This window comes from Rhododendron vialii, chromosome 7a (assembly GCF_030253575.1).
Source record: "Rhododendron vialii isolate Sample 1 chromosome 7a, ASM3025357v1".
Classification (NCBI taxonomy): Eukaryota; Viridiplantae; Streptophyta; class Magnoliopsida; order Ericales; family Ericaceae; genus Rhododendron; species Rhododendron vialii.
In genome coordinates this window covers 30,534,079-30,548,819 of record NC_080563.1, presented here as the reverse complement: position 1 = coordinate 30,548,819, position 14,741 = coordinate 30,534,079, and the positions used below count along the sequence as shown (strand labels likewise).

Here is a 14,741-nt window from a genome sequence, read left to right as displayed (position 1 = left end):
TATGCAGCAACCCTCCACTATCAAATAGCCTATCACCTTCAAAAACATGCCCTAGACATGTCATTACCCTCCTCCACAGATGAAGACCTTTTCTTAATTGTCAACGCACCTCACCAAGCTCTTCCACAGATGAAGACCTTTTCTTAACTGTCAACGCACCTCACCAAGCTTCCTGTGTCCATGTTCTACGTCAGATTTCTCGTTCTAAGCTTCTAAAGTTTTTCCCAGAATCTTGGGTTACAGCTTATGAAAGGAACCAACAAAAGCTCATACCTATCCAATCCTCAAATCCACTTTTCGTCTCAAAACCTGATGGTACAGTGGAAATCTCATTTCCAAAAGAAGCCTTTACCTCATCCTCCACCCATCCTGTCATTTTTCCTTCAAGGATAGACATGTTTGTAGATGGTTCTAGAACTAGCCCTCCAATTAAATACTTCCAATCTAGCGGCTTTCCAGTTTTCTATTTCAAAAATCCAGAAACAGGTCATTGTTATTTTGATGCACGTGACTGCGATGAGTGTCTAGAAGACAGTCTTCTAGAAAATGAAGAGGACTCTGAAGATCCATGTCCACTATGCTCTCCTTTACCTCTCACTCCTTGTAAATCTCCACTTCCTCCTCAACCTCCGTCTAATAATGGTCCTTCGGCTCAACCAAGTGAGTGTTTTTTGTTCACCACATCCTCTTTCTGAACTGAAGTAGATTTTCCTCCTTTGGAGTTCTATAATTCTCAAGAAAGGACAACCCACCGTCATAAAATTCCAGACTTCACTACAATTCTCCCTGATGGTAGCACCAAGGCAATGTCAGTAGTGGAAGCAGCAATAAATTGACAGTCAGCAAATTCTCCGGCTCATAACAAAATTCTTCAGAGAATTGCTAACTCTCAACACCATTTTGAGCACAAACCGGACACCCAACTCCACCCCATCCGTTTGGCACAGTAGGTATTCTACAACGCATCTATTCAAGCTCAAAATTCACGCTGGTAAACTTCGAGCACTGATGTCTGGCAGCACTTCTATGAGATCAAAGAGATGGGGAGTATGTAATGGTTCCACACGATAAGTTCAAAGTCACTCCCAAAGACAAATCCCGCCATAAAAAATAAAAAAAAAACACAATAATAACCACATTATGATTTCATAGCTAATTAAAAGTTGTTCCCATTACATTAAAGATGAATTTTTGAGGGGTTGTGCCGATTCGCCTGCTACTGTTTTTTGGTCAGTAATCGCAGGTGCTACTTTTATATGCAGACATCAATTTCCTAACACAGAACAATAAAAATCAGCTGGTCATAGCCAGGCAAGTTAGGCTTCTGCGAATCTTCATGGTCTTTGCTTCTAAAACCCGAAAGGTTTCCGGGAAAATATACAAATATGGTGTTCTTCCTTAACAAGCTCTCTAAACATGAAGGCTCCCCATCTCATTGGTCTTTCATGCTAAAAAGTTCCTCAAAGAGGGCAGCTAACTGAATAAAGAAAATGAAAGAAGAGAAACTAGTTTAGGTCTCATACTCTATCTTATCACAAAACTGTTCTCCATCCATACAAAAAATGCCACGGACACAGAGAGGTGTCCGGAACAGTCCATCTACCTTGTGGGATCCACGGGTACCGGATGGTCCAAGACACATCTGTATCCAGATCTGTGCGCCTCTATCTATGTTCATAGCATTGCTCCACAGCGTCTTGTCAGGCATCCATGCTAGAGCGGCTCCTGGAGCTATCATAGCCATTTGTAGGGTAACTCAGCTCTTCCTGAAAAAATGTCATGCTAACTATTAGTCAGACTCGCAAGTTCAGCCTGTTCGGTAATCGTTAATAGTTTAGAAGTTTTGAAGAAAATGCAAGGACCTAGACAATTAGTCCAGAAAAATCGTTTGGTAGACCAAATTGAAAAGTTAATTTTAAAAATTTTTCAGTGGAAGAAGACCAAAAATGACGTTTACAAATTCTCCATTAACATTTTTCTCCAAAGAAACAATCACAACATGAAAACAAGAAGTTTTGTCTACAAAATTGGGGTAATTTTCTGAAACCAATTGAAAAAGCAATTCTGAGTCGTAACCAAAAGGAAAAAAAGAAAAAGTAGTTCTGAGATAACAACCGAACAAGGAATCTCCTCTTACTTGGCACACGGAATGTTGGCTCTGGTTGGGTGACCATAAACTGCTGCCACCATTCATCAAATCGAACATGCTCTCCTCCGCAAGTGCTGTCAATCTCTCAAGTTCTGGCAACACAACCTTGCCAAGATCCGGCCTGTCTTTTCGTCGCAGCTCCGCACACTTGAGCGCTATCTTCGCCAAACGCAGTGCCTCTTCCACAGGCCAGTCATGCACCACTGGATCAAGAATTTGACTAAACATCCCATTCTCCATAGCCCTTTCCACATGGTGAGTCAACCCCATTGGAGGCCTGCCCGTCAATATCTGTAGAAATATGATACCCAGAGAGTACACGTCGGATTTCACCCCAAGCATCCCTGTTTGTTGGTACTCGGGATCTATATAGCAGAAAGTTCCGGCCGTCGACGTCATTCGATACTGAGTGACAGTGTCCGCCACAGACGGAGGGACGAGCCTGGCCAATCCGACGTCGCTGATCTTGCTCACGTAGTTGCGGTCGAGTAATATGTTGGCGGGTTTTAGGTCGCGATGAACTAGGGGTTCTGGTTTGGACTGGTGGAGGAAAAGTAGGCCAGTGCCGATCTCAGCAGCGATTCGGAACCTGTGTTGCCAAGAGAGAGGGGGAGCATTTCCTCGTCGGAAGAGACAGTCTTCCAGGCTTCCTCTAGACATATACTCGTACACTAGGCACCCGTACTCTGGACAGGCTCCCAGGAGGAGAACCATGTTAGGGTGTCGTATACAGCTCAGTACTTCGACCTGTGATCATTGTCAGTAAGTAGTTGAATTAGAAAACAATAATACATGCTTGTATGGGAAGTGGGAACAGTCACAGTTACAAGTGGAAACAAAACGAAATGAAATTTTAGTCTAAGAACGAAAAGCTGAAGTTTCAAGTCCAAAGCAAGGGTCTTAGACTCTGAATACCGAACCTATGACCGTTTTATAATTGGTATTTATATACACTTCCGGAGAAATTTCAGATACCTCTACCCGAATTCATCGCTGCAAGTATTATACAATCATATACATACATATATATTTGAGAGCAAAAGAATAAATCAAATTTTCAAAAAAAAATATAGAAGCAACAGCTTTCATTCAAGGTATGACCTACTCAGAAAGGAAAAAACCAACGCAGTATGACCGCTACTGACCAATATTTCCCAATATGACCAGTACCATCCAGTACCAACGAGTATTTCAACTACACAAAATTGGAGGCCAAGGTATCAGCTTTACATAGAAACAGTACATATCAGCCGGTACTGATTTGGTTTTCAAACCTGGTCCAAAGGGATACAAGTTTGATTTCTATTAAGTTTATGTAGTTTACTTGCTCATGATATATTTGGATAAGGTAGTTAAATGGTGTAGTGTTAACCTCAAGGCCACTCACAAAGCAAATAATTTCTTGAATATACTAGTGTTATCCACTGTCCAGAGGATGCTAGCTATTTTTGGAACTTAAAGAGTTTTTTTCTTGTTTTTCTTTACGTAGTTAATACCTCAGTAATTGATGTTTACACTTCAAAACAAACAAAAATACAGGGTTTGATATTAACTTGGAGGATTACATAATGACTTCGAAGGTGGATAAGCTGTATATTAAGGTTAAATGTTCAGGTATAATCCATTTGGTAAGTTGTTAACTATAGAATTACTTGTTTTACTTTCTGCTTGAAAACTCGTCTACAAGCTCAACTGAATTCTTGCAACATGTACATGTGATTAGGCAACATACCTCTTTCTGAAATTGTGATCTTCCTTGAGCAGCATCCGGGCGAAGAACCTTAACTGCAACTTGGGTGTGGTCAAGGTAACACTTGTACACTGGCCCATAGCCGCCTTCTCCGATTTTGCGAGATTGAGAAAAGAAATTTGTTGCTTCTTCAATCTCTTCAATTGTGTACTTCCGGTATCTGACATCTGAATGTGCCAGTTTCTTTAAGACCTTATTCTTCTCTTCTGTCTCTTTGAGTGCTCTCATTTCTGCATTAATCCTCTTTTGTGCTTCCATTTCTGCAATCCTCTGAGCTGCTTCAGCATGTTCAATGGCTGCCCTTGATTTTGCTTTTTCCCTTTCGATAATCGCCATTACAGATTCCTCAGCTAGTCGCATTTCGTCTGACTTTTGTTGTTCTTCCGTTTTCCAGCGCTGGAGCTCCTTTGCCTATTTAAGACAGATCAGCTTTTATGTTTCTGTAAATCATGAAGTTCCAAAAAAAAAAAATAGTAGTTTTGCATACCTTCTCCTTTTCACAGAGTGCTTCTTTGCAGGCTGTACTGTACATTTCCATCATTTGAACGAGTTCCTGCTTTAGCCTCCTCATTTCAGCTTCAACATCATCCTGCAAGTTTAATCGTAAGCATGGCAGTTGTTTGTGCATATACCTTTGCGTCTATGCAACTACATATTCACACACAAAATTTAGAGATGCATGTCGATGCATGCTCTGGCCAATCGAAATTACGAGTCTGATGGGATTATTTAGGCTCTGTTCGGAAAAGTTTTTATTTCCAATTTTTTGTTTTTGTTTCCGATATTTTTTGAAATAGGCATCATAAATATGTTTGTGTTACTGTTTTTTTTTTTACAAAATACATAATCAATTCCACTGGTTTACGGAAATTCTAGAAACATATAATTGTGTTTTCATTTGTTTTGAAAACACTTTCGGCAGCTCAAAAAACAAATAAACAAAAACTATTATGGTCAGCAAACGTGTTTTTTGTTTTATTTTTAATAAATAAACAAAAACTCATTTCTTGTTTTTCATAAACGAAAAAAAAAAAAAAACTAACAACTTTACCAAACAGATGTGATTATATATCCCTTTTGTTATTAGTGTGGGAAAAAGAGGGATATGGAATACTGGGGAAGGTATTGTTATTTAATCCCCTCATTATCAGGCCAATGGAATTAGTTATCCTATGGGATTGTATATCCTACGGGAATACGTATCTCTTTGTTATTAGTACAGTCAAGCGAACAAGGTCTTAAATTACGCAGTACTCTTACCCCTGTTTGTGACGAAGACGATTTATCACTACCATTGGAGATCGTCGAGAATTCAGGTGGTGTGCTTGTGCCCATTGATTTTCCTCCAAGGTGCGGTGACTCAAAGCTATGGTTCTCCACTTCTGAGCTGCTTGACGGCCTTGATGACCTTGAACTTTCATAGCTGTCATAGAATGAAGGAAACATGCGGTCGACACTTGGTCTGCCGGTGCTAACAAAGGATATATCGGTTTCTGGTGTCGTGAGTTCGCCATAAGGTTTTCCATTTGGGCCTTTCCTATGAGTGAATGGTGACCTGTTTATGCCAATAACTCTCAAATCAGACTTTTCAAAAGCAATTTCCGGTCCCGTTTGGTTCACTTCCTTATTTGTTTATTTCTTATTTTTAAGCAGGAAGTAAATAACCTGCTTCGGGACTACCGGAGTGCTTATTGCTTATTTGCTTGTTTCTTATATTAAGCAAAAGGCAGATAAGCAATTGGGAGCCAAACGGGCACTCATTATTGTAGACTATATAGAGGACTATTTCTGAGACCCAGAGCATAACTTTCTATATGCTCCATGTATATATAGGACTCAATATAGATCTCAAGGTAATTTGCTAAACTTTTTCCTTCGGATTATCCAATTAAACTGACTAACCTGATGAAGTCCGGGTCATTGAGAGGGGTTTGCGGTTGTGGCTCAGATGGCACCTTGGGTGCTCCTGACAGAAGATTCAAGATAATATTTATAAGTGACCATTGCCAAATGGTTTACAAATCAGAGAAATGGTCATTCAAGCAGGAAAATAATAGCTAACCTCTTGTACTAATACATGGGGCTAGTGGTGTCACAGAATCTGATTTGATCTGGGCTTGATACTGAATTTGGTTGCGCAGTGGGGAGACAGCTGGTGCTTGACGAGATGCTGGTCTTGTGGATGAAATCTTTCCTTTGGCTGAAATGACATATACATTACAAAAATCCGGTACTGCTTTTGAAACATTGCTTGGAATATCTGTTGCTTTGAATCTCCTGCTCAGAGTGATCAATAACAAACTTAGGATTGGGAATCCGTACTTTTGATAGGATCGTACATATATCAAAAGTATCCGAATTCTGCATATCGTCCTTGCAAAAAGGAAAATAACAAGAAAGGTCTTTTGATATGGCTACATCCAAGTTTTTCATACACCAATTGTGTGGATCCTGGAAGTGTCTGTTCTGTTTGTGGTTGGCATAAATTAGGTTGTGTTAGAACTAGAACAGATGTGACATATGTTCGAATTCATGATGGATGGTTATGATAATTATGAGCAAGGTCTTTATAAATTGGGTTTTTACTTCTTAGAATCTGAACCTTGACGGTTTCCCCACACTGATATTTCGGATAGCTTTAAAAGTGATCACTGGGTGGTTTTAGATCGTTAAAAGGGGTTACATTTGGGTCCAACACTTAACAACTTATTGGTTCTGGTTGTTTTTTCCAAGATTTGAAAAAAAAAAAAAAAAAAAGAAGAGAAAGACATCTTAAATATTTTGAGAGCGTAGGCTAGTCCAAGTCTTTTAGAACTCTAAACCATCATTATAAAGAGAGTCTAGAACTTTTCTATAACGTGTATTAATCAGTGTCAACGCATAAAAGAACAAGGAAAAGAGCTCTACACAGGAACGAAGCTTAAAAAGGTAAACCTTCATAAGAGTTGGGAGCACCCCATGCAAAAGGGTGCAAAAGAGGGACTGATAGGCGAGACTGAAAACGAAGTCAAAAAAGAAGTGAGTAATAGTTGCTAGCAACCAGCAACAATGAAAAGAAACGAGGGGAAAATGGAATAGATCTTCCTTTTGAACGGCAAAAATAAATTTTATTAATCTTTGAAAATGATTACAAAGACTAACAGGAGCAAGGAGAAGGACAACAAGCGCCCATCCGAGACCCAATCCCTTGATTGGCAAGATGCCAACCAAGGAAACACCCCAAGGGAGAAAATGGAATAGATCTTTCTTGGTTAATCATTCATTCTAAAAATTAGAGTTCTCCAGCTTCGAATTTCGGATGCCATTTCCAGGTTAAAATTATTACAAGTCTGCAAAGTTGTTGCTAAGAAGCATGAATAGAGAAACAAACATGACATAATTACGGAGTGACAGGGAGAATAAACTTTAGAACATCGTATATTGACTTAATATGGACACCAAAATTGACCAAATAAATACAATTACTCTGCTATTTTGTTTTCTGTTTATGTGAATAACAGTAACAAAGCATTAAAAGTAATAGAAACAGGTAATGCTACAACATTTATAACCTTTTTAGATGCATTGGGTCACATCATTTAACACACTAGAGCAAGTCACTAAAAGAGAACTGCAGCAAAGAAGAGAAATTTACATACTCATAAAACTAATAAAAAAACTACGACAAATGAGTTTAAAACTCAACTGGGATCATATAGGCAGATACCAAGCATTGTAGCTAAATGCTTAACATGTCCCTACGTGTATGTGGACCCAACACACAATTCCAACCTGTGTTAGTAACGTGTCTAACCCGTTAAAAAAAAAAAAAAAAAAAAACCTTGTCTAACCCAATTTAGAAAAAAAGGTATGGCATATCCAAAGCTTGTTCGTTTCGATATGTGTCAAACACCTGACAGAAACAAAAATGAGGGTCTCAAACTTCATAGGTTGCATTTATTTCAGAAAAAATGAATAGAAGAAGAATTGACAAGCAATGAAGCTCGTAAAGAAGGAACCACATGAACAAGTTAGGAAACATTTCAAAGGTAGAAATCTTCAAAGCAGGTGCAACTGGACATGGGGCACAATATTTAGATAAAGATTCATTTTTCAACAAAAAAAAAATTGATAAATGATGGTAAAGATGGTGGGGAAATTGAAAAAGTTGAAGAATAGCAGAAAAATGAAAAAAGAACCCAATGAAGTGGAGGAAAAATTAAAAATGTTAAAAGAAGGTGGAGAAAGCATTTTTCCTATAGTAGTACTAGTACCAAAGCTTCCATTACCCCCATAGAAGGTTTCCCTTCTCTACGGGTCTGATCTAAAACCCATGGCCGGCCTAGCCCACATAGCTTAGGATGGTTACTATCTAATTCAGTAGTCAAATATACGTAGTAGTCATTCATGAGCATGCAGTGTTGAGAGTTAGACTTGTGATATCAATTTCGTTACTGGAAGAAAATGAAGAGTAACTTACCAATTTAGTAGTGACTGTAATAGTACCAAGAGAGGTTCATACCTGAGAAATCCACCAGATTTGGAGTGTGCACCAAGGACCAATATCTCTATAGCTGATTGACTGACATACTCGACTAATGCTTCGACAACATCTGTACCTTCGAGAACGATGTCAAGGCATTGGATCTGATGCAAAAATTGCAAGGGAAAAAAGCACAAAAGACGTAGTGAGGAAAGGTAAAACTATGTTTGAAGAGGAAGGATTCACATGCTAATGTTCTACTTCACTTTGCATCGCTGTTCATGCACCCAGACGAATTGGAAGTTGTGTAACTGATGTTTCGAGTACAGAGATTGTACCACATTGGTCGGTCTAGTAATGAGAAATGGTTTCTGTCACCAAATTTTTTTTACATCATATTTCCCCACTTAGTTGGATGCTTGTGATTGGTTCCATAGAAAAGAGACTGGTCATTCATATCCTCTCATCTATGCGGTAAAATAAAAGCAGGGATAAGAATCAGATAGTCCCCGGACGTAAACTGTGTTTTATTCACCTACTTGACACGTGAGGATTGAGTTTGACAACTAACAAGGCCAGTGGGTGGACTTAGCCTTACAGGCAATCACCTGCATAGAACATCTAACTATTTTCACTATGTTCTCGCAATATTGTGTCTGCCTATAACTATGGTTTTATAAAATAAAGATATTGGAGCTTGAAACCTACATCTTTACGTGTACAAAAGCAACGAAACGGAAGGAACAATTCCCTGGTTTGTGGATCAAGATCTCCATTTGGTGATCCATGTCCATCAGAAATTTGGCATTGCCCTGCACATAAAAGAAGCCTAAATAACTCATTGTGATCATATGACAAAAAACACAGCTCCAAAATGTATGCTGAGGAGCATATAAACATATAAGAGACTCCATATGCAAATACATTACTACTATTTTCTAATTTTCAGGAGGAATCATTGCTTGCACTAGCAGTCTTTCAGCCTCTAAAACATTTTTAGAATCCAGATTTTTTTTCCTTATTAGCCCTCACGTAAGTGCAGATTAACAGGAAGATAATTCTTCTGTAAGTGATGAAACCACACACAGCTTGAATAGTGAAATTATTCAGTAGTCTGGGAGCACCGCCACGTGGTGCTCCCGACTACTTCACCACCATATATTCTCGTGGGGTCCACAACTAAGTGAATGGACCCCACATAAATATGTGGTTTTGAAATAGTCTAGAGCACCACGTGGTTGTGCTTCCAAACTACTAAATAATTACTCGCTTGAATTTATGTCACCAGGAAGTTGTTCAAAAACTCAGATAGCAGCCATGATATGAGTGAAAGTAGTACCAAGATGCTCAAAAGATCATGCACAGATTAGTGGTTGGATTTTGGTCCGGTTTGGTGCAAGTGCAACACATAAGTGTGAGAACCATTACACACTTAGAATGAACTGGTAGAACCTAGAAGGATGCCTAGCTGCGTAAAAATCGGGAAAAAAATAAAATTGGGATCATCCCTAGTCTCTCCCTCCCTCCCTCTTAGGGCTTCTCACGAGTACCCTTAAAATTACGTTCTGATTACATTGAGCGGCTCGGATCATCAAAATTCGATCGGGAACTTGGGGGATTTTTTAAGGGTCCCCGGAACCGCCCCGATATATATATATACACACACACTCTACACAATACACCCCAGCACTTATGAACATATACTTTCGGGAGGGGAACTGGCCCAGAGTTTGCATTGAAGAACGAAACGGAACCGGTTCTGACACTTCGAATTCTACTATTTTTATTCACTAACAGAATTTGAGGCGTTAACAGTGGGTCAAGAGAGAATTGAAATACAATGTTAATGGTGGAAACTCGGACTTGGTCGGGCAAGTCCCATGTTCGAGTCCCCTAAGACCTTATTGGTGCTAAACGTATTCCTAACACCAATCACAAATGTTAGGGCATTAGTTTCGGCCAACATAGGTGCAGTGGCTCCCCTACAGATAGTGGTGACTAGGGCTGCAAACGAACCGAGCCGCTCGCAATTCAGCTTGTTAGTGGTTCGTTCAAGCTCGGCTCGGAAATTAAACGAACAAGCTCGAGCCGATTTTTTCAGCTCGTTTACAGCTCAAGCTAGGATAAGCTCGGCTCGAGTAGACTCGCGAGCCGGGGTATATACACTTAAGTTTAGGATTTTAATTGTTATTTCATAATTTATTCTTTTCGTTTTCAGTTTCCAATCAACCAAGGGAAGCGAAAGCACACGCACACCAACACACCATAGGAAAATGAAAGATATATACCTTCACAATCAAAATATTTTTGGTTGTATTAGGCCTATGCAAGGATATATATATACATTTTTCGTTGGTCCGTTGAGGCTCGTGAACAAGCTCGAGCTCGAGTCAAGCTAAGGCCCGCTCGGCTCGAGCTCGACTCGTTAAGTTTTCACTGAGCTCGAGCTCGAGCTTGTGTTTGTTAAAAACTTAATAAACAAGCTTGAACATAGTAAAGCTCGGCTCGGCTCGACTCGTTTGCAGCCCTAGTGGTGACTGGTGCGGTGTGACAGGTAATAATCCGAACGGTGGTGGATACCATATCAGCACTTCCATTTTACGCACAAAAAATAATAATCCCACCAATAAGCATGTCATCAAATACAACTTGTAACTGTGTCATTAGTAAAGTAAAATCGTACTAGAAAAGACGCAAAATAGGCGCCAGAGCCAGAATTCTTGATGTACCCATTTTTTGGAGCTAAAATGATAGGAATGGAAATGGAACAGAGGGGGCTCTTCAAAAAGGGACTAACTTGTTATCAATCTTAGGATACAGCAGACAGGGAACTCCATCTTCCATTACAGAAGAATCCCAAATGAAGAAAGGATGAGTACCAGTAATTGCAACAACTGAAACTAATCGAGGAAGAGAGAGGAACAAAAGGCAAAAAAAGAATTGGAATAAGGAAATGATGTGATTTTGCCACCTCATTTTTAGTCGACTGCACTTCACTTTTTGTTTTGTTTTTTCACATGATGCACAAAATTGAGTGTCAGTGGTAAAACTGGAATGCCAAAATCAATTTCCATAAAAGGGTGTTCACTGTTCCGTTCCTGTTCCATGAGTTCGGTTTGGAAAGCTGAGAAATCTATTGTGAATCGTTTGCCACCGTGAATAGTCTACGAATGACTTAGGTGATGTTTTTTTTTTTGTTTTTTTTTTTGATCCGCCTTAGGTGATGTTTCACTTACACTTTTTTTACTTTTAGAAAAAATAACGTTTAATTTTAATTCAATTTTTTTTTATGTTTGTTAGTTTTGCGTTAAATTTTTGCGAGTTATTAATCAGAAAAGAAAAGTAAATTTTCTTTATATTTTGGAAAATAACCAATTTCTTAAAAGTGGTTATTTCTCAAAATATTTGGATAAAAATAATTTTTTTTAACCTTTTTCAATAATTCACAAAAATTTGACACGAAACCAACAAGTGCGGAAATTTTTTGAATAAGGGCAAAATATACACTTTTTTTAAAAGTAAAAAAATAAAATAAAATGTGTTAGTGGAACGGTGGCTTATTCCGTGAATAGCATGCCTTTTGAGACCTCGGTGTAGGACAAGCAAAGAGATTGTACACGATCATAATTAATGGATGTGAGAGGAAGAATCTGTAGAATTCACGTAAGTAATGGCTAGCAAAGAACTGGATAACGTGTTAGTATTATTATGCACTATACTAGTCCTATTGTTCTTGTGAACTGTTGTATGATTGTTTGTAAAGTACGATTGTTTATCTACCGAGTGTTTGTATGCTCATGGTGCTATTGTTGCTATGACATTTTATGGTAGGTATAGAAGACGAAGTTGAAAGATCGCATCAAGTCGAAGAATTTATAGTACCAGTAGTAACTCTATTCGTTTTCCCTAACTTAATTCAAATCCATAGAATTGTAATCAAACTAAGTTTTTGCTGTTATTTAAAGAAATTTATCTTAGAAATTACTTTAGAATTTTTTTTAATAACATATCTGAAAATCAGGTTGTTGTAGAAATTATAAATTCAATACAACAGATCAAGAAAAAATCAATTACAATGGTAAAATGAGCAAGACAAAATAGTACTTATATTTCTAGGGAAATGATATTAGCACTCCAAAAATAGTACTTATATTTCTAAGGAAATGATATTGGCACTCCAAAAATTGATGCAAGCACTCCAAAAAATAAATGAAAGTGGCTTTGGAGTTACACTGATTTTGGAGTGCCTGTATCAATTTTTGGAGTGCCAATATCATTTCCCTATTTCTAAACTAAAACTTGTGAAAAAGAAATACTTCCATTTTTTTGACAAAAAATGTTCTTTTTAAGTTCTCATCCAGAAAATAAATTTCCAAACAAGGCAATCAAACAAATTATGTATTTTTATAAGCACATAGCTTCTTTAAAGAGCGTCACAAAACAAAAGAAAATATACGTTTGTTTCTTCTTACTATCCTCTCCCGATCAAAGACATTCATGTGACGCGATTAATAGACACCAATAAACATGTCCAACATCCAATTATCATGAATTTGAAAAAGATGGTATATAGATCAATAAAAGAGAACATGAGAGAGAGAGAGAGAGAGAGAGAGAGAGAGAGAGAGAGAGAGAGAGAGAGAGAGAGAGAGAGAGAGAGAGAGAGAGAGAGAGAGAGAGAGAGATTACTCGGATTGGAATAATGAGCAGCTGATGAACCAGATTTAACATTGACATGTACCAAAACTACAGTTTGGCCTTTGCTCATGAGATTATCAATAGCCCATTTCAGAGCATACTGGCTCCCATTGTCCTTGTCTATAGCCACTGCTATCAACCTCTCTACCACCCCATGCCTTTCTCCATTTCTTGGAATCCACATCCTTAATTTATTTATTCCCTTTCGTAAACTTACAAAAAAAAAAACCCTTTCTTTTCCTTCCTCTCTTTCGGATGAAATTTCGATCTGCACGCCCACCAACAAAATGAGACAAAACGAGGATAAGCAAAATTACTCTCCCGACAAAATCAGACTTTTAGTCTCACTTATCTTTCTTGCCAATTCCAGAGAAGAGCACAAGAAGCACTTCTACGTGCCATTTTGTTTTGCTATTTTTTCTCTATTTTTTCCTGGTTTTGTTTCCCTTTCACAATAGGAACCGGAAAGCCTCAAACGTTTTCTCTCTCACTCCCTCAAAATAGAGACCCCATGAGTCTCTCCCTGTCTCACCCTCTCTCTCCATTCAATTACTAAGGGAATTCCATAAATGACGGATGGTCTGTTATTCTACCTTCAGTAAGTCTAGGTACACTACACTAATAAATTAATGAGTCTAAAAATTTCTCCGAATGTTTTCAATTTTTTTTTATTTTTTGTTAATAAATGAGTCTAAAAATGGAGTAATAAATTCTTGCTAAAAGGAAAAAAAAAAATTTAGTAAAGACAAAAAAATACCAAACATCTGATATACTATTGTAGTTGGTATTTTAAATTCTCAATTATTTTATGAGTTCATGTGTTGTGATTAAGTGTTTGGATGCTAATTGGATAGAACCGAAACCGAATCGGTCTTACAGTTTGGTTCTGGTCACGTTCCATGCAAAAATTGGTTAGGTTTTAGTTCTCAATTTTTTACAACCATTTGGAATGGTTCAGTTACTGGTTTTCTAAAGAACCGGACCAATCTGGACGATGTACACCCCTACCTAAATTAGGTTTATCTAGTCATGATTGAAATTCTAAGTTATTCATAGAACTCCGATGAGTACCCCCGATCAGGGGTGAGAGCATATATTAATCTGGCTCGTAAAACGGCACAACCTTTTCCATGTATCACTCGTACAATAAGCAGATTTTAAAATTCAAAATAAGTACTTATTATTTAAGAAGGCAATTGCTCAAAAGTTATATGTTTACGCAAATAATTTTTCTAGCAATATGGATCTTATTTGATATATCTCATTATTGAAATCTTTTGAACGGTGCAAAAAAAAAAATTCAAAAAATTATTTTTCATTTGCATTTTTTTTGAGTTTGAAAATGTGAAATAAGCTGCTTATTTTTTAAGAAGGTTCTTAAACTTTTCAGCAGCGACATAGATGGAGTGATTTTGGTAACATCCTCTAGGTACTCAATCAACACCCTTAAACTTCATGTTTCTTTTAGAACCAATTTCCAAACAATAGCTTTGGTGAGCCGAAAACGTTTACCAAATTTCAACAGAGCCATTTGTTGTGCCAAATTTGTGGCCTAAACTTGCAACGTGTGACTTTTCAATACTTTGGATGTCCAACACCTTCGATCAAATAATAACAAAAAAAGGTATTTGTGCCAAAGTAGCATTAAATCAGTATAACCGCATTGTCATCCTCTTCAATTT

At 37.9% G+C, this 14,741-nt stretch overlaps 1 protein-coding gene across 2 annotated transcripts; it reads right to left on the bottom strand.

Annotated features, from left to right (window-relative positions):
- Window positions 1–1,316: 1,316 nt before the first annotated feature.
- LOC131333918 (U-box domain-containing protein 35) lies at window positions 1,317–13,606 on the bottom strand. Of its 2 annotated transcripts, none has more exons than XM_058368735.1 (10): window positions 13,051–13,606; window positions 9,070–9,173; window positions 8,401–8,525; window positions 5,962–6,176; window positions 5,802–5,865; window positions 5,160–5,454; window positions 4,387–4,488; window positions 3,882–4,310; window positions 2,138–2,896; window positions 1,317–1,766 (listed from the first exon to the last, which is right to left on the bottom strand). In XM_058368735.1, the coding sequence occupies exons 1-10, from the start codon at window positions 13,241–13,243 to the stop codon at window positions 1,701–1,703; spliced, it is 2,352 nt and encodes a 783-aa protein (XP_058224718.1). In that variant the 5' UTR covers window positions 13,244–13,606; the 3' UTR covers window positions 1,317–1,700. The 2 variants fall into 2 exon arrangements, with proteins under 2 accessions (XP_058224718.1, XP_058224719.1); XM_058368736.1 differs by lacking the exon at window positions 13,051–13,606 and adding an exon at window positions 11,159–11,277.
- Window positions 13,607–14,741: the final 1,135 nt, after the last annotated feature.